The 25,994-nt window shown below is 36.3% G+C and overlaps 1 protein-coding gene across 1 annotated transcript in view; it reads left to right on the top strand.

Moving 5' to 3' along the window:
• Positions 1 to 25,994, top strand: part of ITFG1 (integrin alpha FG-GAP repeat containing 1) — a 300,100-nt gene that overhangs the window by 3,155 nt on the left and 270,951 nt on the right. The window contains exons 3-5 of the mRNA XM_054452904.2: positions 3,994 to 4,139; positions 5,360 to 5,417; positions 6,680 to 6,754. Coding sequence (XP_054308879.2) covers positions 3,994 to 4,139; positions 5,360 to 5,417; positions 6,680 to 6,754 — 279 coding nt within the window. The remainder of the gene's footprint in view (positions 1 to 3,993; positions 4,140 to 5,359; positions 5,418 to 6,679; positions 6,755 to 25,994) is intronic.

The following is a 25,994-nucleotide window of genomic DNA, read 5'->3' as shown; positions in this document are numbered from 1 at the left end:
CTTGCGCAAAGGAGAGATGATGAAAACGGTATTTTAAATTGATTTACTGGTAAACTATATGCAGAATGAATTGGTTTGTAGAAGATTAAAGACTACTTAGGAAACTGTATTTAAAAAGTCCTCGTGTGGGCTGATTAGTTCTCAGACTCTACAGTATTTTGAGTAAACTCAAACTTATGTTAAAAAAAAAAAATGGCCTTGAACTAGAACTTTGAGGGGAAAGTTATAAATGGATAAACAGGAACTTATTTCCCTTGAGAAGTGTTTTTGGGTAGTGAATGTCAGCATGCTTGGAGTGGGGGAGAAACTGAAGTTGATGAGTGTATATGAGAAGTGAACTAACTGCATAGAGGTGATTTTTTTTTTTCTGATTAGAAATTAAGGAAATTTAAAAGATGTAAACGGCATGTGTTCTGATAAGTTAAAACAAATATCCCAGTTAATTTTTTTATTAATGCAATATACTTCCAAATTTAGAAACTCTTGTTTGTGTTATAATTTAAAATATTTTTCAAAGTAAAAATAACTATTCTTCACCCTTATTCTCCCCCACACCCCTGTTTCTCTCTCAGATGCAACCACTTTTAAAACCTGTAGCTGATTCTTCTAGTGTTTATTACCATATTTTAAAATAAAATTTTACACTAATTTCTTGAATTATCATTTTTAAATATTCATTTCTTGTTTTTTAACTAACATAAATAATTTATCTACATTGTCCCAGTGTAATTAAATCATAATTTGTTGTTAAATTAGTAATCATTGTTTACCTTTTAACCATGTAGTGTCTATGTACTTCAGAACCAAGTAATGTACAGTATTTCTTTTCTTTTTTTTTTTTTTTGAGACAGAGTCTCACTCTGTTGCCCAGGCTGGAGTGCCTTGGCATCATCTCAGCTCACTGCAACCTTTGCCTCCCAGGTTCAAGCGATTCTCCCACCTCAGTCTCCCAAGTAGCTGGGATTACAGGTGCCTGCCACCATGCCTGGCTAATTTTTTGTATTTTTAGTAGAGATGGGATTTCACCATGTTGGCCAGGCTGGTGTCGAACTCCCGAACTCAGGTGATCCACCTGCCTCGGCCTCCCAAAGTGCTGGGACTGTATTTCATTTTTTGTGCAGCTTGCCCTACTGGACTAAATTATTGCTTTTTAAAAAATAGATTGCATAGTTTTCTATGTACATACCCTTAATTTCTTTGCAGATATTCCATCATGTCTGCCATATACCTATCATGCATTTTTGTTTTTCCCATTGGATCCTCTACATTCCTATCCAGTCTGGATTCATTCTCCAGGCCTTTTGTAGACTTACTATATGGGGAATTTCCCCATTTAAAAAAAGAAATTTCCTCATTTACTTCACGGGGGTGTGTCCTTCCGGAAATTTCTGAGAAAGGATGCCTGATAAGTCCTGTCATGTCCAAAAAGTTTTTCTACCCACTTCTTTTTTTTTTTTTTTTTTTTTTAAGAGACAGAGTCTCGCTCTGTCTCCCAGGCTGGAGTGCAGTGGCACAAGCTCAGCTCACTGGAACCTCCACCTCCCTGGTTCTAGCAATTCTCCTGCCTCAGCCTCCTGAGTAGCTGGGACTACAGGTGCACAACGCCACGCCCAGCGAATTTTTTAGTATTTTAGTAGAAACAGGGTTTCACCGTGTTGCCCGGGCTGGTGTCAAACTCCTGAGCTCAGGCAATCCACCTGCCTTGGCCTCCCAAAGTGCTAGGATTACAGGCGTGAGCCACCGCGCCTGGCATCTACCCACTCTTAAAAGTTTAGTTAGCTTATTGTGTTCTAGCTTCATGGGTTGCAGTTTTAAAATTCAATCCTATTCTTTCTCCTAATCTTTTAAATGTAAATTTTTTTAATTTTGGAAGGTATGAGAGTCTCTTCTTTTTCCATTTTGTTCTGATTTCATGATGATGTGCCTTGGTATAGATTTGTTTTTCTTTTTTGATAAAGACAGGGTCTTTCTCTGTCACCCAGGTGACAAAGGAGTGCAGTCACATGATCATAGCTCACTGTAGGCACATAATCCTGGGCTCAAGCTGTCCTCCCACCTTCGCCTCCCAAAGTGCTGCAATTACAGGAATGATTATTCTTTACTTATTATGCTAGGCATTATGTGGGCCCTTTCAAGCTAGAGGCCTCTATCCTTGGGGGCTTTTTGAAATACTCTGACATTATTAAATATTTCTTTGAAAAATTTTTTTGTTTGTCTCTTTTAGGAATTTCTATCAGTTAATTATTAGTCTGCCTGGGTTCATCCTTTATTCCTTTATTTTATCTGTTTCTTATTTTTATCGTTTAGTTTTGTTTTATTTTCCTTTGCAGGAGGTTTTCTCAACTTTCTCTTTTAAATTCCAAGTCCTTTTTTTTTTTTTTTTTTTGGTAGGGGATGGAGTCTTGCTCTGTTGCCCAGGCTAGATAGTGTGCAATGGTCCAATCTCGGCTCACTGCAATCTCCACCTCCTGGGTTCAAGCGATTCTCCTGCCTCAACCTCCCGAGTAGCTGGGATTAGAGATGCACACCACCACGCCTGGCTTCTTTTTGTATTTTTAATAGTGACAGGGTTTTACAACCCTACTGTTGGCCAGGCTGGTCTCAAATTCCTGACCTCAAGTGATCCGCCCACCTCCACCTCCACCTCCCAAAGTGCTGGGATTACAGGCGTGAACCACTGCGCCCAGCCAGGTGTCACATTTTTAATTTCCGAGGTTTTTCTTTTGTTTTCTTACTGATGTTGTCTTTTAGCATACTGTTGTTGGTTTTTTTTTTTTATACACAGACTTTTTTCTCAAGTGTAATTTTGAAGTTTTCTTTTGTTGCATTAGCTCTGTTTTCTTCAGGTTCCTTATTGCTATTTGTTTTAGCTCTCTTTAATAGTCAAAGTTTTCTTCAGAAGGCAGGTATCTACTCATATTTTCAAGTAAGGTGCAAAAGAAACAATTGGAAATGCATTGCCTAGTGGGACTTGTCTACTATCTTTTGCCCTGCATGTATGTTCTTGACAGACTAACGTTCTAGAAATAGGGTAGAGCTGTGGGCAAGGGTTGAATTGTTCCTTTTGTAGACTTTTGGTTAATTCTTGTGTCTAGCTTAAGGCCAAAACCTTGCCCATTACTGTAATTTAAATCCTTAATTCCTGAGACTTTCCAGAAATACACCACTTGGTTCTTACCTTGCTGAGTGAGAGGGAGAAAGAACTACCACTGATGCATTAAGAAAGTAATTATCTATAGTCTAATTGGAAATTTGCTGTCTTGCTATTTGATCTGAGTAGAATTAAATATAAAATGAATTTAAGGCCTAATATTTGCTTGGGTCTCTCAGACAAGACTGCAGGATGTTAAGTTTTCAAGATTCATATAAATTTAGAATTTTTTTTAATAAAAATATATCAATACCTATGAAAAGGAAAAAATAAAAATATACATATAAAGTTAGATATATATGTTTGGATGCTATATTGATTGCCAAGTTTGGTTAAAAAAAAATTCCATTCTTAATTTACTAGCTTTCAGAAATAAAATGATTTTTTAATTTTTACTATAAATTTTGAATTTATGTTAAAATCCAAACTAAATATTTTATAAATAATATCTTTTAATTGAAAACATCCCAGTGATAATGCTTACTTCTTTAGCAATTATGAGCCTCCATTTGTTAGAAACACCATCCGAATGTCTTGGTGTCCTTGACAAAGGAACTATATAGAAGGGCTATACTAGCCATTGCTTGAACATAATAAACACGTTTTCTCTCGACATATTTCAGATTTGTCTTGTTTCTTGAGACTATTCTGCATTCATTCTGAACTCTTTTTTAGACCAAAAAGGTCTAAATACATGAGGGATGAGAAGATAGGAAAGAGAAGGCAATCAGTTCTGTTAAGTTTGAAGTTTTTCATTGAAAATATTTTTGTATGGTAGAAATACAGAATTGTCCTTTTCCATTACAACTTGTCTGATATTTGTAAATGCTTGTTTCTTTTAGGAATCACAGTGCATTGATAACAAGTGTAGTCCCTGGGGATTATGATGGAGATTCTCAAATGGATGTCCTTCTCACATATCTTCCCAAAAATTATGCCAAGAGTGAATTAGGAGCTGTTATCTTCTGGGGACAAAATCAAACATTAGGTGAATTTATTTTAAAAATTTTTAATATTTATCATTGAATATGAAGGTAAATGTAACAAAATATTGTTCTGAAATCAGTTCAAAAATACTGTTCTTGGGTGTCAATAATTGTAAAACCTTTTTTCAAAGTTTATTTCCTGATTTTTCGTTTTCAGCCCTGAACTGGGCAGGGATCACTTCTACTGACAAACTTCACTCTTACTAGCTTAAAGAGGACAGAGATTTATTAAAGGGTTTTAATGGCTCACAGAATCATTGAGATGGCTAAAGAATAAACTCTAGGTTGAGCTTTCAGGAGCAATCCCAATATCATCAAAAAAGCTACTGCCTCTTTCCCCTATCAGAAGTGGCTAGTTACACAACTGCTGCCAGAATGATGCTGTGCCTGCATTGATTCTCACTAGCAAAATGAATGCTGCACCTGGTCTCTTGATACTCCCAAATTCAGTGAGCAGACACAGTTGGAAATAGCAGAGAAACAGCCTTTACCTCATTCATGCCTTTAAGACTCACAGTGTATCTGATTGGCAAGGCTTAACTTTTATTCAGCATCTCAGATGCAACGATATCTGGAAAATGCTATTTTTGGTTTCTAGTCTCCTCAGCACAGGAAAGCACAAAAAAGTTGAAGTATGGTTTGAGAGTCAGTCTACCATACCTAGTCATAAATCATCAAGCCTTATCTGAAAAGCCAATTAGTTATACCTAAATAGGCAACTTTGTTCATGGAGCCAAATTTCAGTCATGTTTTCTGCACCATTTGGGAATGTAAACAGTAATATCAATACATTATATTCATTAAGTCAATAAATATTTACAGAGGGAGTACCGTGTACAAAGCTTGTATATAAGCATGTACATTTTAGAACCAGGAAGTTTTGCATATGTGGCCTTCTTTACACCAAAACCTTGTTAATTGTCAGCCTCTCTAGCACTAAATTGTGTAAAGACAAAGACTCAGCTAGCGAATATTTAGATGCGTATCTCAAAAGGAAGTTATTGTAATGCTAGTCTTCACTGTAGAATGTACTCTCCCAATATTTTGTCTTTGCAAGCTTGATGTTCATTTGAACTAGATCTATAGTATTTCATTAATGATAATAGTTGGAATAAATCAGAGATAAATCTAGAAAAGACTAGAAGAATATTTTTTCCTACGTGTAGATATCAAAAGTAATATAGAATACCTGCTAATTCATATATATATATCTTTTTTGCAGATCCTAACAATATGACCATACTCAATAGGACTTTTCAAGATGAGCCACTAATTATGGAGTAAGTATGTGCTTGCTTCCTTTGAAACGATTTTAAACTTAAACATAAAATAAAATCTTCACATAGGAAACTACTTTGCTTAGTAATAAAAACACTAAATTCACTCAGAGGCCTGTACCTTTGATTATATTGTATTTATTTGCCATCAAATAGGACAAAGAAAAATGAAATTTATTATTTTGGAAAGTAGAAGAGATTTGCGTTTTTGTTTCAGTAGCTTCAAATGTGTCCATTATGGATCTATGCTGTCATTACTGAAAGAAGTAAGATACCTGTTTTTGAGTAAAACTGTTATATTTGATATGTAGGATACAGTTTCCTCTAGAAATTTAGAAAGATTCCTATATTAAGGAGAAATTTTTGTTCTTTTTATAATATAACTCCTGCTTTGTGTTATCATTTATATTCTCACTGTAGACTCATGTACCAGGATAATTGATTTAAATAATTGATGTAAATTTGGATTTGCAGATTTCTGACAGCGTATTTTGGTAGAGGTCGAGATCATTCCTGGGACTAGAGCAAAGTTTGGCCACATTGTTGTTTCCAATACTGCCTTTCTTACAGTTGTTAAAATCATACCCATACAGCAGTGGGTCAGTGGCCATTAGAAGTCTGAACTGTAAATCCATGGATTAATCTTCTTAACGGTGCCCCACTAGATTTCTTTCATAGTTGTGTATTTTTTCATCGTTGTTAAAATATTCGATGGCCAGTATGAAGTTTTATACCAACTAGGATTATTTTTCTGGGTTATTTCTCTTAAGCCCATCTAAGTAAACAAGTTGGCTTAGGATTCTGAAGTAAGTTTCTAGGAATTAGTGCCATATCCTTATCATTCAAGGATACTCTAGATAATGCAAAGATTACAGACATACCCAAAATCTCACAAAATGAATTTATTTCTTGCTCTTACTATATGTCCAGTGTGGGTCAACAACAGGCTCTGCTCTATGCTGTTGCTTAGAGTCAGGCCATCAGAGACCCCACTGTCTTTGTAGCTAGTCCATCTGAATCACAATGCCTTCTCATTGCCATGGCAAGCCTGGAGAGGGCTGGAGGGGCTGGTAACAGAAATTATACACTTTGGCCTAAAAGTGACACATGTCACTTGTACTGACATTTGACTTACTACTTATCACTAGATACTGGTGAGCATTGTAATGTCTACCACACTTTCCAAAAGTTACTGTTTCTTTTAAAGCTAAATTAGAAGTAAGAATTTAAAGAAATAGCTGCTTATTGTTTTAATTTTTTTTCAGTTTCAATGGTGATCTAATTCCTGATATTTTTGGTATCACAAATGAATCCAACCACCCACAGATACTATTAGGAGGGTGAGTAAATATGATTATAACTATGTAATTAATCATATACATTGCTGCTACTTTAACCATTGGAGAAAAAATAGCTTATTGGAAATCCTTGTTTTTAAAGATTTTTAAGTGGGCATTTGGTTAATATATATAAGCTTTCTCAAATAGTTTGGATTTGGCCAGCACCTGCTTTCCAAGGGCCAGCTTACTCCTTTTATCTCTTTGAAAATTAGAGATTGAAACTTTACAGGTCCCCATTTAAATATTGGTTCATTAAATGTTTTTGAAATGGATAGATTTCACGTAAATAGGGAGGAAACCTGCAGTCTTGAATGGATCCTCCCTACCTTAGTCATGTTAGCTGCTAGACTTTAATTGATAAGATTTGTTTCTGTCATTTGTTCAGTGAGCAATCAATAATGGTCTAGTAATATAAGCACTCCTCTAAGCTCTGGAAACTTGTCAGTGAATACATTATTCTTCACCAGTATTCTTAGGGAAAAGTGCCTGGAATCTTGCAATTCCAAGATATCCATTGTAATTACTCTGAATTTAAATAGAACTTGTCTCATAGCACAAGAATTCATGATAGCAAGATACTTTTCATAAGATACCTTCAACCTGGTTAATTTTTTTTCTGTATCTGATAAGGTAAAGTTTAGTTCAAGAGTACAGAACACATTTATTTACTTTTTTGTCTTTCTGAAAGTACGAAGGACCACCCTTATCAATCTGTCTTTCCCAGCTACTTGGAACTCTAGTGACTTTTCTCTGTGTTTTATAGAAGTAGTTTGTTTTTATGATTCATTTTTGAAATGTGATTTATAGGTATGCAGAGGAGTAAATTGTGAAAATTTTTAAGGTATTCTGAAGAGACATTTTAACTTTAACATTTCCTATTACTTTTTCTATGCTATGGCCATACCATCCTGAACGCGCCCAATCTCTTCTGATCTCAGAAGCTAACCAAGGTCAGACCTGGTTAGTGCTTGGATGGGAGATCCCCTATTACTTTTTCTGTAGGTTTTTAATAAAGAATATGGGCGCTTTGATGCTAGTAATAGTGAACTTTGAAATAATTATTGTGAATCCTGAATGAGAAACCTGTTTTTTCTCCAAACTTTGAAAAATATCTTGAAGAGAGTCTTGCTTTAGAGACAAATTGGAAGGAGATCCTGATTTGCTTTTGTGGCCGTATCCAAGAGGAACTGAGTGCAGGTAGGGTGCAGGGAAAACACAGTCCACTCCCCACCACCACTCTACTCCTTCCACAGCAAATGGGGACTGCTCAGAAAACCCTGTCCTTTCTTTTCCTCTCTTCAAAGGCAGACATGTGATTGAGGATGTGATGGTGACTTCCGGCCTGTTTTATTTTGTGGTAACTTCACTTTAGTCAGGGAAATAATTGGAATATCTTTAATCTGATGTAGTTTGACCTTTAGAAATTGAAAGTGAAACAGCTATTGTTGATAATTCACAAAGTATCAATAAAACTTCTATTACCTGTACAGATTTTTTACTTAATCTGCGAGAAAACTATTTAGAATATTATGGAATAGTGCCATAGCTTCTTTATTTGTTCTTAATTCTGTTTTAGATTTTTTTTCTCTGCTTCATGAACAAGTTCGGATTTTAAAACATTATGCCTGAAGACATGTCTAACTTTATTTTTTATATGTTATATTCTGGTCCAATATACTAGAGTAATAATACTCTGGTATTTTAGGATATCTGTCATTTGAACCTCAGTTACAAATTAAACAATAGTAGCTAACCATATCTAAGTGATAAGTTTGCATCTAAGATTTGTCTTGATGCCAGTTTGAAGATATATAAGCTGACAGAAATTTGCATTGTTTAGAATGACTGTAGTCTAACAATATCATGCTTCAGACAACAGAAAGCTGAATATGCCCCTGTGGCAGCAAACATCAATATGTTACTAAAATATGAAAAATACATTTAAGCCATGTCAGTTTTATAAACAGATAAGATACATACATAGGTGCATAAGTGAAAAAGTCGTCAGCATTGACATTTTGGGCTATTCACGTGACCTTGATTGGCAGCCTACTCTTATTTATCAAGAAATCTACCTTTTACAACTTAAATATTATGCTTTATGGATATGCCAAACCCAAGATTGTCTTTAATTGAATTTGACCAGCGCTTTGGTTTGGGAAGCACGCAATGATATTTAAATTCAGTGTGAAATGCTTCTGTAGAATTATAGCAGAAAGCCCTTGCTATAACCTGGCTTAGTGCAGATATGCAAATCTGAGATAGCACAACCAGTTTGGCTGGACTGAAGGTGCAGATGATCAGTCTAAACAGCAGTGGTGATAAGCAGAAGAATTCCTTATAATTGGTACAGTGGGGTTATCTAACAGGGACAGGAAGGGCACTCACTGCATCTAATGAGGTTCAGGAGATAATTGAAGTGTGTTAAATAGTCAAAGGTGAGACTTCAGTTTGAGCTTCAACTTCACTTATAATGACTTGAAATAATGTAATAATGTGCCATATTACTTAGAAATAACACCTAGCTATTAAGTGTCACTGCAGCTTCTGCAGTGATGTGATGTTATTGTTAATGAGCATTTTCTATAAGAGGACATTGGAAACTGATGTTGCATACTCATTCAGAATATTGTTTTTAATGTTGAAGTGAAAACACTTGTACCTGTAATTTTAGTCAAAACCAAATATAATGTTGGTCTGTTAAAATTTTCTGACTCACGTACTGAGTTCAAATACATTCTGGGTCAGGCCCAAATTGTATACTTGGAGATATTAATGTAGGTATGTGACAGATACATACTTTGCCGTACACTGTTTACATCACAAGTGATCGCATGAAAATATTGAATGTAGTATAAGTAGCACTGAAAGCAATCATTTTTAACTATCGTGTGGGTAGATTTTGCCCCTCCATTATCAAAAAAACTGTATTCTCTATTTAAATGTAGTCAGCTACTATCAATCCAGAAGAAATAAATCTCCATTTTTCCATTTAGCCTTTCATATTTTCTCACATTTAAACCAATGACTGATTTATTAAATCACCCTTCAGTTTTACTGTTGATTTTGTTTGTTTGCTGATACATTACAGAAAATATTATAAATATTTGTTTTAATGAAGTGTGATATTGTATCACTTAAATCTATTGTTCAGTAAGAATATGAAAATTATGATGAGGTTTATAACACAAAATAAAACCAAATAATACTCAAGGCAGCTTTTGACTTTGTAATCAGCATTAATACCCATAACAAAAAAAGATAACTTTGAGATCATTTATATTTTCTTCAGATGCCCCTGGCAGCACCCTCCCTCTCATCCCATACAACATTCATATTTTTAATACTGTTGTTAAAAGGAATCTATTAAAATCTGAGAGATCAGGTATTTTTTTCTAATCAGTATTTCCATGGAAACATTACATCAGTTTTCTAACTTTTCTCTTTTCCTAAAGGAACGGTGCTATTAGAGATACATTAATTTCTTTTCCCAGTGTTTCTCACCCTAACCTTTTTCTTTTCAAAGTTAAACTGCAGAAATGTGAAAAACTTTTAGCAGATGACTTATATGGTGGTTATTTCAAGTGGCATGTTCATTTCTTAAGGGTCTATAATTTTATTTCCTATAGTCCCACCAGATGTGATGGAGGGATCAATTAAATTACCTCAGATTTTTGCTTGAACCTGGGAGGCAGAGGTTGCAGTGAGCCAAGATCACACCACTGCACTTCAGCCTGGGTGACAGCAGAGTGAAACTCTGTCTCAAAGTAAATAAATAAATAAATAATAAATAAAAATTTAAAAGTTAATTACCTCAGATTTCCTGGTGACTTATACTGCTTTATTTTATGTTCTGATTGGTAGTATTATATTTAAGTGAAATTGTTTCTAAGTAAATGGTTTTAAGATGTTATCAAAATTTACTCACCTTGCTTTTAGTTAAATCTTAATAATTTTTAGATGTATATTTGTAATTCTGAAAGATCATCTTCTTTTGAGAAAAGTATAGTGTTACAGTTTCTGTGCAAAAAAAATTGATAGTAACATTTCCTTTTATTGGAATATATTAAAACTTTGTTTCCTTGTTTTGGGAGAAACCATTTTGCTTTATTTCATTACTGTTAATACCTGTGTATGTATTAAAACTAGTATAGGCTAGGGGCAGTGACTCATGCCTTTAATCCCAACACTTTGGGAGGATGAGACAAGAGGATCACCTGAGCCCAGAAGTTCAAGACCAGCCTGGGCAACACAGGGAGACCCCGTCTCTACATACAAGAAAAAAGAAAAAATTAATCGAGCATGATAGTGCACTCCTCTGGTCCCTGCTTGGGAGGCTAAGGTGAGAAGATTGTTGATCCAGGAAGGTTAAGGCTGCAGTGAGCCGTGATTGCACCACTGCACTGTAGCCTGGGCAACAGAGTGAGACCCTATCTCAAAAAAAAAAAAAAAAGAAAAAACTGGCATAGTTAAAAAAGCCATGTACATAGCAGGCTTTGAGTAAGATTAGTATCTATTACCATTTCAATTTAGGGTGAGATGAATCAGAATCATAATTTCTGAAAATATAGATTAAGTCCTCTTTCATTAGATTCTAGTTGCATTTTTTCAAAGTGTATACACTGTTGAAAATGCCTTACAAATACTTGATTTTTATCAGTCTGGAAGCCTAAGCTCTGAGTTCCAGTTCCTGAGTGAGTTTCACGGTAGTCCTGACTGCAGGTGTGCATTCAACCGTGGGACGCTTGCTTCTTTTCAGACTGCCTGTTCTTCCACTGTATTTGCCTGTCTTAGTAGTCAGTGCTGTCTCTTAGGTGTGCTCTTACTGTTGCACCCCCTAGGAAAGTGGAAACATTGGGGCAAAGTATAATAAAAACATGACTGAAAGAAATCTTCATATTTCCTCTTATGTAAGAAATCTTCGTATTTTCTCTTATGTACCTTAGACATTATTGCTGAGAGGTCCTTAAGATTTATCCAGAACCGCACCTTTGAGTTCTCATTGAAGCCCAGAGTGAGTGATTCATGAGGAATTTACCGGGGTGACTTTGTTCTCTAGTGAAGCTTTTCCCAGTCTTCTCCTGTGTATCTTGCAGGGGAGGCACACCACGGAATTGTACAACTTATCTGTCGCTTTGGAGGCTCAGAGTTGGACAGGGAAATAAGAGAACAAAGAGTATCTCAAACAAGCTTGTTGTTGTTTCATTAAATGTTAATTAAGTAAGTCTTGGGTTGGCACTTAACATCAGTTGCCTCTTTTTTTTTCTTTCTTACAACAGATAGCTTGTGTGGCTAACAGTGACTGAAGAGTCTAATTCAAAGATTAAGTGACTACCACAGGCTCACAAATATGTAAATAAATGCTAAATCTGGGAATTGAATCTGGATCTTCCAAGTTCTAAAGGCTGTGCTTTTGCCTTCATTCTTGTACCATCATTATTATAGTCACAGGGGGCCTTTGGTGGTGCTCCTTCATATGGCCTCCTCCTCTCTCTGCATGGCTAGCTTGGATGGACTTCATTGTAGCATAATGGCTGCTTTTCAAAAGCATTCCATGAAACGTAGTCAGAAACTGCATGTCTCTTAAGACCCAATCCTGGAAGTTAAACAAGTGTCATTTCTTCTATATTCTATTGGTCAAAATAGGTCATGGGACTAGCTAAGATTAAGTGGAGTTAGTAGATTATAGACTCTACCTCCTGATATAGGCACGGCAAAGTTGAATGCAAAAGAGCATGTGAGATGGGAAATAATGTGACCATCTTTGAAAACACAATATGGTAGCCTGTGTTTGTTTACTTTATCATAAGTAAAGACTTGCAAAGGAATATGGAAATACAGATCATTTTAAACATGTCAGCTTCTAAAATCTCAGGCTTCATAGGTGTTCTTAGCTAAAATTGATGTGCCTGAGAGTGTACCTGTTTCAATATAACTTTCTCCTTCACATGAGAATGCTGTCTTCCTTACATTTCCTAAATCTTACTAATGGTGATTTGCTGGGGTGTGAAAACCCATAGATATCAAACGCAGGGGAAATTTTTTTTTTTTTTTGAGAAGGAGTCTCACTCTCCCAAAGTGCTGGGATTACAGGCATGAGCCACCGCGCCCGGCCTAGGGAATCTCTTATGATTAACTAAGATATCTCAAACTAATAGAACTTCCAGTTTTTCTTTTTTTTTTTTTTTTTTTAAATGTACATTTCTCTTAACATGAAGCTTGCATGCAAAAGCAGACATCATGGTCCACGTTGATGTATTCTGAATTCGGATGCACTGGAGTGGGGTTGTGGTAGCATGACAGTTTTTGTTTTAATGACTTTGCCATTTCATTACGTGAGTATTGTCAAAAAATCCATTATTGTTGAGAGAGACCCTTGGGAGAGCAAAGAAAAGAGAGCATCCATAAGAAAAACCAAATTCCAAAAAGCAGATCTTACAGCTGTTCTTAGCACTGTATCCCAGGACACATCATTAATTGGAAAGAAGGTAACTTTCATGCCAAAGTGATTTTGGACAGTGACAATGATTGTTGCAGATGTGACTGGAATATTCTCTAGGACCATCAAATTCGTAGATAAAGCTTTTGCATAATTTATTTTATATTTGGCATCTTTTTCTATAATGTAGCATATTTTATAAAATCATATCAAGAAAATTCCATTTAAAGTCAAGCATCTTATTTTATCTTCTGAAATTTTATTTTTACTATTTTCTGTATCCTGTTAATGTAATAATACTATCGCCTAATAAATAAATTTACATGTTGGCTTCCGAGCCAAATAGTTTTTTACAGTATGTATTTTTTTCTTTTATTAAATTCATAGGAAAAGTTTGTCATGTTTAAGAAAATGAGAAAGACATGGTGTTATTTCTTTTTTTAATACACTAAGTACTCCAAAAGCCGGACCCCAGAGTTGACTATGCACATACATTTACTGAAGAACTGTTACATCTTTTATCATTTCTTGTAACATAAATTATTTTAGCTGCATTATATTGCATTGCTGTAAGTTAATTAATGAGAAATAGCATGTTGCTTTACAATCTTATTTTTATAACCTATTTTATAAAAGTAGATAAATCAATTTTATCTGATGTACATTATTGTAATCTTGACTGCTTTTAACAATGTGTCCGACAATATACATTGAGTCATTTCTCAGCAGTTTTCATAATATTCCTTGAAACACATATTAGCACATTTATTTGGATTGAAAATAAAAAACAAGGTCACACTCTTTATGGCAGGAAATAACTTTCATTTGGAAACAGCTTTTATAGTAAGGACTGGCTTTGCGAATTGGGTTATATGGCAGATATTTTCTGTAAATTGAATGAACTAGATCAGCAGTTCTAAATTTGTTTTTGCTTTTTCCTTACATTTTATTTTTTTTTAAATTATTATTATACTATAAGTTTTAGGGTACATGTGCACAACGTGCAGGTTTGTTACATATGTATACATGTGCCATGTTGGTGTGCTGCACCCATTAACTCGTCATTTAGCATTAGGTATATCTCCTAATGATATCGCTCCCCCCTACCCCCACCCCCCAACAGTCCCCGGTGTGTGATGTTGCCCTTCCTATGTCCATGTGTTCTCTTTCTTCAATTCCCAACTGTGAGTGAGAACATGCGGTGTTTGGTTTTTTGTCCTTGCGATAGTTTGCTGAGAATGATGGTTTCCAGCTTCATCCATGTCCCTACAAAGGACATGAACTCATCATTTTTTATGGCTGCATAGTATTCCATGGTGTATATGTGCCACATTTTCTTAATCCACTCTATCATTGTTGGCCATTTGGGTTGGTTCCAAGTCTTTGCTATTGTGAATAGTGTCGCAATAAACATACGTGTGCATGTGTCTTTATAGCAGCATGATTTATAATCCTTTGCGTATATACCCAGTAATGGGATGGCTGGGTCAAATGGTATTTCTAGTTCTAGATCCCTGAGGAATTGCCACACCAACTTCCACAATGGTTGAACTAGTTTACAGTCCCACCAACAGTGTAAAAGTGTTCCTATTTCTCCACATCTCTCCAGCACCTGTTGTTTCCTGACTTTTTAATGATCGCCATTTTAACTGGTGTGAGATGGTATCTCATTGTGGTTTTGATTTGCATGTCTCTGATGGCCAGTGATGATGAGCATTTTTTCGTCTGTTTTTTGGCTGCATAAATGTCTTCTTTTGAGAAGTGTCTGTTAAAATCCTTCACCCACTTTTGGATGGGGTTGTTTGTTTTTTTCTTGTAAATTTGTTTGAGTTCATTGTAGGTTCTGGATATTAGCCCTTTGTCAGATGAGTAGGTTGCAAAAATTTTCTCCCATTCTGTAGGTTGCCTGTTCACTCTGATGGTGGTTTCTTTTGCTGTGCAGAAGCTCTTTAGTTTAATTAGATCCCATTTCTCAATTTTAGCTTTTGTTGCCATTGCTTTTGGTGTTATAGACATGAAGTCCTTGCCCATGCCTATGTCCTGAATGGTAATGCCTAGGTTTTCTTCTGTGGTTTTTATGGTTTAGGTCTAACATGTAAGTCTTTAATCCATCTTGAATTAATTTTTGTATAAGGTGTAAGGAAGGGATCCAGTTTCAGCTTTCTGCATATGGCTAGCCAGTTTTCCCAGCACCATTTATTAAATAGGGAATCCTTTCCCCTTTGCTTGTTTTTGTAAGGTTTGTCAAAGATCAGATAGTTGTAGATATGCGGCATTATTTCTGAGGGCTCTGTTCTGTTCCATTGGTCTATATCTCTGTTTTGGTACCAGTACCATGCTGTTTTGGTTACTGTAGCCTTGTAGTATAGTTTGAATTCAGGTAGCGTGATGCCTCCGGCTTTGTTCTTTTGGCTTAGGATTGACTTGGCAATGCGGGCTCTTTTTTGATTCCATATGAACTTTAAAGTGGCTTTTCCGAATTCTGTGAAGAAATTCAGTGGTAGCTTGATGGGGATGGCATTGAATCTATAAATTACCTTGGGCAGTATGGCCATTTTCACAATATTGATTCTTCCTACCCATGAGCATGGAATGGTCTTCCATTTGTTTGTATCCTCTTTTATTTCATTGAGCAGTGGTTTGTAGATCTCCTTGAAAAGGTCCTTCACATCCCTTGTAAGTTGGATTCCTAGGTATTTTATTCTCTTTGAAGCCATTGTGAATGGGAGTTCACTCATGATTTGGCTCTCTGTTTGTCTGTTATTGATGTATAAGAATGCTTGTGATTTTTGCACATTGATTTTGTATCCTGAGACTTTCCTGAAGTTGCTTATCAGCTTAAGGAGATTTTGGGCTGAGACGATGGTGTTTTCTAGATATACAATCATGTCATCTGCAAACAGGGAGAATTTGACTCCCTCTTTTCCTAATTGAATGCCCTTTATTTCCTTCTCCTGCCTGATTGCCCTTGCCAGAACTTCCAACACTATGTTGAATAGGAGTGGTGAGAGAGGGCATCCCTGTCTTGTGCCAGTTTTCAAAGGGAATGCTTCCAGTTTTTGCCCATTCAGTATGATATTGGCTGTGGGTTTGTCATAGATAGCTCTTATTATTTTGAGATACGTCCCATCAATACCTAATTTATTGAGAGTTTTTAGCATGAAGCGTTGTTGAATTTTGTCAAAGGCCTTTTCTGCATCTATTGAGATAATCATGTGGTTTTTGTCTTTGGTTCTGTTTATATGCTGGTTTAGGTTTATTGATTTTCATATGTTGAACCAGCCTTGCATCCCAGGGATGAAGCCCACTTGATCATCGTGGATAAGCTTTTTGATGTGTTGCTGGATTCGGTTTGCCAGTATTTTATTGAGGATTTTTGCATCAATGTTCATCAAGGATATTGGTCTAAAATTCTCTTTTTTTGTTCTGTCTCTGCCAGGCTTTGGTATCAGGATGATGCTGGCCTCTTAAAATGAGTTAGGGAGGATTCCCTATTTTTCTGTTGATTTGAATAGTTTCAGAAGGAATGGTACCAGCTCCTCCTTGTACCTCTGGTAGAATTTGGCTGTGAATCCACCTGGTCCTGGACTTTTTTTGGTTGGTAAGGTATTAATTATTGCCTCAATTTCAGAGCGTGTTATTGGTCTATTCAGAGATTCAACTTCTTCCTGGTTTAGTCTTGGGAGAGTCTATGTGTCGAGGAATTTATCCATTTCTTCTAGATTTTCTAGTTTATTTGCGTAAAGGTGTTTGTAGTATTCTCTGATGGTAGTTTGTATTTCTGTGGGATCGGTGGTGATATCCCCTTTATCATTTTTTATTGCGTCTATTTGATTCTTCTCTCTTTTCTTCTTTATTAGTCTTGCTAGCAGTCTATCAATTTTGTTGATCTTTTCAAAAACCAGCTCCTGGATTCACTGATTGTTTGAAGGGTTTTTTGTGTCTCTATCTCCTTCAGTTCTGCTCTGATCTTAGTTATTTCTTGCCTTCTGCTAGCTTTTGAATGTGTTTGCTCTTCCTTCTCTAGTTCTTTTAATTGTGATGTTAGGGTGTCAATTTTAAACCTTTCCTGCTTTCTCTTGTGGGCATTTAGTGCTATAAATTTCCCTCTACACACTGCTTTGAATGTGTCCCAGAGATTCTGGTATGTTGTGTCTTTGTTCTCATTGGTTTCAAAGAATGTCTTTATTTCTGCCTTCATTTTGTTATGTACCCAGTAGTCATTCAGGAGCAGGTCGTTCAGTTTCCATGTAGTTGAGCGGTTTTGAGTGAGTTTCTTAATCCTGAGTTCTAGTTTGATTGCACTGTGGTCTGAGAAACAGTTTGTTATAATTTCTGTTCTTTTACATTTGCTGAGGAGTGCTTTACTTCTAACTATGTGGTCAATATTGGAATAGGTGTGGTGTGGTGCTGAAAATATATATTCTGTTGATTTGGGGCAGAGAGTTCTGTAGATGTCTATTAGGTCCGCTTGGTGCAGAGCTGAGTTCAATTCCTGGATATCCTTGTTAACTTTCTGTCTCGTTGATCTGTCTAATGTTGACAGTGGGGTGTTAAAGTCTCCCATTATTATTGTGTGGGAGTCTAAGTCTCTTTGTAGGTCACTAATGACTTGCTTTATGAATCTGGGTGCTTCTGTATTGGGTGCATATATATCTAGGATAGTTAGTTCTTCTAGTTGAATTGATCCCTTTACCATTAAGTAATGGTGTTCTTTGTCTCTTTTGATGTTTGTTGGTTTAAAGTTTGTTTTATCCGAGACTAGGATTGTAACCCCTGCCTTTTTTTGTTTTCCATTTGCTTGGTAGATCTTCCTCCATCCCTTTATTTTGAGCCTATATGTGTCTCTGCCTGTGAGATGGGTTTCCTGAATACAGCACACTGATGGGTCTTGACTCTTTATCCTATTTTCCAGTCTGTGCCTTTTAATTGGAGCATTTAGCCCATTTACATTTAAGGTTAGTATTGTTATGTGTGAATTTGATCCTGTCATTATGATGTTAGCTGGTTATTTTGCTTGTTAGTTGATGCAGTTTCTTCCTAGCCTTGACGGTCTTTACGATTTGGCTTGTTTTTTCAGTGGCTGATACCGGTTGTTCCTTTCCATGTTTATTGCTTCCTTCAGGAGCTCTTTTAGGGCAGGCCTGGTGGTGACAAAATCTCTCAGCATTTGCTTGTCTGTAAAGGATTTTATTTCTCCTTCACTTATGAAGCTTAGTTTGGCTGGATTTGAAATTCTGGGTTGAAAATTCTTTTCTTTAAGAATGTTGAATATTGGCCCCCACTCTCTTCTGGCTTGTTGAGTTTCTGCCAAGAGATCAACTGTTAGTCTGATGGGCTTCCCTTTGTGGGTAACCCGACCTTTGTCTCTGGCTGCCCTTAACATTTTTTCCTTCATTTCAACTTTGGTGAATCTGACAATTACGTGTCTTGGAGTTGCTCTTCTCAAGGAGTATCTTTTTGGAGTTCTCTGTATTTCCTGAATCTGAATGTTGGCCTGCCTTGCTAGATTGGGGAAGTTCTCTTGGATAATATCCTGCAGAATGTTTTCCAACTTGGTTCCATTCTCCCCGTCACTTTCAGGTACTCCAATTAGACGTAGATTTGATCTTTTCACATAGTCCCATATTTCTTGGAGGCTTTGTTCGTTTCTTTTTATTCTTTTTTCTCTAAACTTCTCTTCACTCTTCATTTCATTCATTTTGTCTTCCATCGCTGATACCCTTTCTTCCAGTTCATCACATCGGTTACTGAGGCTTGTACATTCGTCACGTAGTTCTCATGCCGTGGTTTTCAGCTCCATCAGGTCCTTTAAGGACTTCTCTGCCTTGGTTATTCTAGTTATCCATTCGTCTAATTCTTTTTCAAAGTTTTTAACTTGTTTGCCATTGGTTCAAACTTCCTCCTTTAGCTCGGAGTAGTTTGATCTTCTGAAGCCTTCCTCTCTCAACTCGTCAAAGTCAGTCTCTGTCCAGCTTTGTTCCATTGCTGATGAGGAGCTGCGTTCCTTTGGAGGAGGAGAGGCACTCTGATTTTTAGAGTTTCTGGTTTTTCTGTTCTGTTTTTTCCCCATCTTTGTTGTTTTATCTACCTTTGGTCATTGATGATGGTGACGTACAGATGGGTTTTTGGTGTGGATGTCCTTTCTGTTTGTTAGTTTTCCTTCTAACAGTCAGGACCTTCAGCTGCAGATCTGTTGGAGTTTACTGGAGGTCCACTCCAGAGCCTGTTTGCCTGGGTATCAGCAGCGGTGGCTGCAAAACAGCGGATATTGGTGAGCCACAAATGCTGTTGCCTGATCGTTCCTCTGAAGCTTTGTCTCAGAGGAATACCTGGCCGTGTGAGGTGTCAGACCGCCCCTACTGTGGGGTGCCTCCCAGTTAGGCTACTTGGGAGTCAGGGACCCACTTGAGGAGGCAGTTTGCCCGTTCTCAGATCTCAAGCTGCGTGCCTGGAGAACCACTACTCTCTTCAAAGCTGTCAGACAGGGACATTTAAGTCTGCAGAGGTTATTGCTGTCTTTTGTTTGTCTGTGCCTGCCCCCAGAGGTGGAGCCTACAGAGGCAGGCAGGCCTCCTTGAGCTGTGGTGGCCTCCACCCAGTTCGAGCTTCCAGGCCGCTTTGTTTATCTACTCAAGCCTCAGCAATGGTGGGCACCCCTACCCCAGCCGCACTGTGGCCTTACAGTTTGATCTCAGACTGCTGTGCTAGCAGTGATCGAGGCTCCATGGGCGTAGGACCCTCCGAGCCAGGTGCAGGATATAATTTCCTGGTGTGCGGTTTGTTAAGCCCATTGGAAAAGCGCAGTATTATGGTGGGAGTGACCCGATTTTCCAGGTGCCGTCTGTCACCCCTTTCTTTGACTAGGAAAAGGAATTCCCTGACCCCTTGCGCTTCCTGGTTGAGGTGATGCCTCACCCTGCTTTAGCTCACACACGGTGCGCTGCACCCACTGTCCTGCACCCGCTGTCCGGCACTCGCCAGTGAGATGATCCCGGTACCTCAGTTGGAAATGCAAAAATCACCCATCTTCTGCGTCGCTCACGCTGGGAGCTGTAGGCTGGAGCTGTTCCTATTCAGCCATCTTGGCTCCACCCCCAACTCCTTACATTTTATTATGCAACATTTCAAACATATAGAAAGGTAGCTGAATGAGACAGTGAATATGCTTCTAATAGAATGTACCTGTCACCCAGCTTTAGCACTTACCAGCTCATACCCAGTTATTTTTTCATCCACAACTTTTCTTCCATTTTCCTTTTTTTACACCTTGGACATTTTGAATCTATAAATATTTCAACATACATCCTTAAGAGATAAGGCATTTTTTTTCTTTTTTTCTTTTTTTTTTTTTTCAGGAGATGGGGTCTCACTGTGTCACCTAGGCTGAAGTGCAGTGGTACGATCATAGCTCACTGCAGCTTTGAGCTCCTGGCCTCAAGCAGTCCTCCTGCCTCAGCCTCCTGGGTAGCCGGGACTATGGATGCATGCCACTATGCCTGACTAATTTTTTAAAATTGTTGTTGGAGATAGGATCTCACTATATTGCTCAGGCTGGTCTTGAACCCCTAGGCTCAAGTAATCCTCCCACCTCAGCCTCCTGAGTAGCTGGGATTACAGCTGCCAGCCACTGTGCCCAGCTTAAGATTTGTTTTCAAAAACACATAATCACAACATGTTCATCACAGCTAAAAAACTAAGAATAGTTTCTTAATATTACATTCCCAGGAATATTTTGATCAAAATATATTAAAGCATACAAAAATGTTGAAATATTTTATTAAACCGTATATTATTGGCAAAGATACAATAAGAAGATTTCTCAAACCCTTTAATAGCCTACTTTTACTTGATTAAATGAGTTGCCTCTAAATGAAGAGTAATTGGTATAGCTAAGTTATTTTTTTAATAGTGCTTATAGTTATTTGATAAACATTTATAATGCCTTTGGTTTGCTTCTCAAAAATTGAGAAGCAAATGAGTCTAATGAATTGATTATGTATCCTTTTACAACTCAAGGTCTTTCCAGCTGCTTACTTTGAACAGCTTGAAGGAAGAAGACCTAATGGATGGAGCACTGAAAGTTATTTTTGTTGATAAGTAACTGTGATTTTTTATATTTGACTACAGAGGGGTTCAAAAAACTGAGAATCCTTGCTGTAATAAACCTCCTTTCATTCTAATCTGCCTTTTCATATGAGCAAGATTTCTTAGCATTTACATCTATGAAAATGAGAAGTAAGAATAGACTGTATGCCTGGATACTGTCTCATTCTAGCAAGAATGCATATTATTTTGAGGATAAATAAACTAATATATTTTAAAGCTTTGTTCATCACTCTTAAAAATGCATTTCCAATAAAATTTTACCTTTGGTTTAATTATCAAACTAATAATATGTATTTTGATCAATTGTATGCTGACAGTTTAAATAATTCAACTTCAAGGAGAGTTTTTTTAAACGCTGAGATCCATGAGCAAAACCAATTAAATGCAAACTTTATTTTTTTTAACTTTTCTTTTTTTTTTTAAATTTTATTATTATTATACTTTAAGTTTTAGGGTACATGTGCACAACGTGCAGGTTAGTTACATATGTATACAAACTTTATTTTATATGGTAGTTCATAGATGTAATTTTTGTTTGGAGAATTATCCCAGAACCATCACTAAAAAGACTCCACATATAAAATCATTTTACATCATGATAAAGTTTTCTGAGAAAAATGGAATGAAAGTACAAATTCAAGGATAAAACGGAAAGATGTACAATTTCCGAATATTCAAGAAGACCTTTATGTGGTTTTTTTTTGTTTTGTTTTGGAATTCTTTTGTGGATGATGGGGGATGGATGACAATTCAATTATATTTATATTCCACTGGATGCATTTTTAAAGTAATCATTTTATTTTAAAATTTCAATAATTATAATAGATTCAAATATGACCTATTTTGCAGCTATTTGTGCTGATGAAAACGTTTAGATTGTTTTCTTAGAAATTATTTAATGTGTTAGCTGGTATATAGTTTTTCAAAATTCAAAATTCTTTCAAAGCATATCTGGGCAAAGATGTTTGAAGACCACAGGACTAAAGAACTAGGCAGCCTGGAGAAGTGGATTCTTCTTCATGCCGGAACCATCTCCTAGTAACTGCTTTTACCTGGATATCTTAAATAATGATAATTCAATATAAGCTGATCATTCAAAAGTGGGTGGATTAGCAGTCATACAAAGAACAGTTACCACAGGCAACCAAAAGCTACAGTTGACATTAATTACATTTAAATTCATTCTTTGACAAATTCATCCTTTGAGATTAAGGATGATGATGCCCACAAATTAGAAAACTTTGACGTAATTTTGTTTCTTGTGCGGGAAAAGCTAGTAATTGGAATTTTCTAGAGGTCAAGAAATGTCAATGAATACACTCAGCGTGGCTTAGAATGGCCCACTTTTTCCTCTGTTTCTCTTTTTTTGTAATCAGAGTAGTTTTTATTTGTGACCTTAGCCTTCAAATGGAGTTGGGCACATATATGAAAAGATTATACTTTATGTGAGTTCAGTTGCTTGAAAAATATGGTATCTGCTTTTTATTGCTGAAAAACTATAATTTGTACAAAGAGCAACTTTTTTTCTTTAGCTTTTAAGTTCAGGGACACATGTGCAGGATGTGCACATTTGTTACACAGGTAAATGTGTACCATGGTGGTTTGCTGCACGGATCATCTCATCACCTAGGTATTAAGCTCGGCATCCCTTACCTATTCTTCCTGATGCTCTCCCTCCAAGCCCCTGCCTCTGAAAGGCCCCAGTTTGTGCTGTTCCCCCCACCCCATGTGTCCATGTGTTCTCATCATTCACCTCCGACTTATAAGTGAGAACATGCAGTGTTTGGTTTTCTGTTCCTGTGTCAGTTTGCTGAGGATAATGGCTTCCAACTACATTGATGTCCCTGCAAAGGACATGATCTCATTCTTTTTATGGCTGCATCATATTCCATGGTGTATACATGTACCACGTTTTCTTTATCCTATCATTGACAAGGGTTTAGGTTGATTCCATGTCTTTGCTATCGTGCATAGTGCTGCAAGGAACATATGTGTGCATGGATCTGTATAATAGAATGATTTATATTCCTTTGTGTGTATACCCAGTAATGGGATTGGTAGATCAAATGGTATTTCTGCCTCTCGGTCTTTGAGGAATCACCACAGTGTCTTCTACAATGATTGAACTAACTTACACTCCCACCAACAGTGTAAAAGTGTTCCTTTTTCTCCACAACCTTGCCAGAATCTGTTGTTTTTTGACTTTTTATTAATCACCATTCTGACAGGCATGAGATGGTATCTCATTGTGGTTTTGATTTGCATTTCTCTAATGATCAGTGATGTTGAGCTTTTTTTCCATGCTTTTGGCCACAGGAATGTCTTCTTTTGAGAAGTATCTGTTCACGTTCTTTGCCCACTTTTGAATGGGTTTTTTTAACTTGTAAATTTGTTTAAGTTCTATAGACTCTGGGATAGATTGCAAACATTTTATCCCATTCTGTAGGCTGTCAGTTCACTCTGATGATAGTTTCTTTCACTGTGCAGAAACTCTTTAGTTTAATTAGACCCCTTTTGTCAATTTTTACTTTTCTTGTAATGCTGTTGGCATTTTCATCATGAAATATTTGCCTATGCCTGTGTCCTGAGTGGTATTGCCTAGATTTTTCTTCTAGGATGTTTATAGTTTAGGTTTTATATTTTAAGTCTTTAATCTATCTCAAGTTAATTTTTGTATATGGTGTAAGGAAGGGGTCTACTTTCCATTTTCTGAATATGGCTAGCCAATTCCAAAGAGCAACTTCAACGGTAGAAGGATTAATGAATATTATTTTCAACTATAAACCTATTAATACTTTAGTTCTTATTGACAACTATATATATGTATATATATATTCAGTTTTTATTCACTTTAGTTCTTATTGACAACTATATGTGTGTGTGTGTATATATATATATATTCAGTTTTTATTCATCTTAAAATGCACCACAAAAAGAAACAACTGTTCTTTCATTTTCTGTACATCTTTGGTAAATATCAGAACAGTAAATAGACACTGTATAAAATAAACTCTTAAGGATCAGCTGCTGCCCTTTAAGAGGTGTAACTGTAAAATAGCAAAGCATAGGCAATAAGTATAAAACTTAAGATACTGTGAAGAACTTAAGTGTTGATTTTAAATGTTCAAAACGGCAAGATTGCAATTAATATATTGTTAGGAGTGGCAAATTCATATTTGTTAGGAGCCAGGAAGGAAACCAGAGTGATTGAAGCAATTTGGGAAAATTAACACTTGGGTTGTCTTTAGATGCTAGCTCTGTCTAAACAAAGCCAGTTGGTTGCCAGACCTTCTGATATTTCTGATATTTCCAGAGAAGCTGGAAATCCAGACTTTTATATGAAATCAGATTTTCTTTTTAAGTTATAGCAATGAATTCAAGATTCTTAAAGGAGTATATGGGCCCAAAAAAACACATCTTTATGCTCAATTTGGCTGATGGTCTGTCCCTTTATGACTTCTGATTTATCACGTTTCTAGAGTCTTGATTTGAAATAAACATTTGGTTTATTAGCTCCTAGGAAAAAATGTCACAAGGTAGTTGAGTTTTTCCAAAATTCTAGCTATAATTTATTTCAGAGTAAGCCTACTAAAAATTTTATAAGGAATGAGATCAATAACTGCTCAGGTTAGAGACAGAGCCACATGATCAACCTCATTGAGCTTTACTCTATAAAAGTCTGTGTTTTTAATCTTTCTTGGCCTATAACATGAATTTGATGGCAACATTAGGAAAGTTTTCTGAAATTACCTTGGGTTAAACTTGTCAGAGAATCTTTAACCCGAGTCTGATTATTTTGTTAGTAATTTAAAATACTTTAATGCTTAGAAATTATTGAACTGATGAATAAATGGTCTATCTTAAAAATAAGTTAATCAGGCATTATTAAATTGGATATAAGTGAAACTATTTTAAAGATTTCTAACCTTGTATATGGTGAAAGAATAATCAAATCAGTTGCTTGGCGTGAATTACCTTACAACATATGCTAAATGCAATTTCTCAATTCATTTTAATATTTTCTTATTACCATGACTTTATATTATAGAGCTCAGGTTAAAATAATGAAATTAGTTTGTATGAATACTGCTTGGTTTTGATTTTACTGTCTTATTTAGGTTAAAGTGTGTTTAGGCCCTGCTTGTGCTAAAATATATGTAGAAGGCTATTGGAAAGAGGTTGCTCTTTGTAGAACACATTTTGTGTAGAGAAAATTTTCTCGTGATGAATGCTTATTCTTTTTCCCAGATTCCACCTGCCAAGAACAAATTAGTCCATTGTGTCTTTCTGATTTCCAAAGACATCAAAACCAAATTCACAATTATAAACCTTGTTTGCTATCCAGTCAGTTGGATACTGCGTTGACAATTAAGTTGGACTTAAATAGCCTTAAATTGCTCTATGGAGATGACATATCTGTGATTTCATATTGGACTGGAACGTATTACTATGAAAACGGTAGTGAATTCTAACTGCAGTAGAGAAGAATAGGAAATGCTGCTTGAGACTGAGGTTCAGTCTAGCCAGCATTCGCTGACATTTCATGGGAGCCAGGTCCTGGTTAGGCATTGTGGATACACATATTGATGAGTCAAGGTTTCTGGGGAAGCTTTACAGCATCAAAGAGAAAGTTCCTAAAGTAACTTTAATGCAAACCAAAATGCTATTAGGAAGGAAAAGTGTGGCAGGAAA

The sequence above is a fragment of the Pongo pygmaeus genome, chromosome 18, assembly GCF_028885625.2.
Source record: "Pongo pygmaeus isolate AG05252 chromosome 18, NHGRI_mPonPyg2-v2.0_pri, whole genome shotgun sequence".
Classification (NCBI taxonomy): Eukaryota; Metazoa; Chordata; class Mammalia; order Primates; family Hominidae; genus Pongo; species Pongo pygmaeus.
Note: the sequence above shows the minus strand (reverse complement) of the source record. Positions and strands in the feature narration are given on the sequence as shown.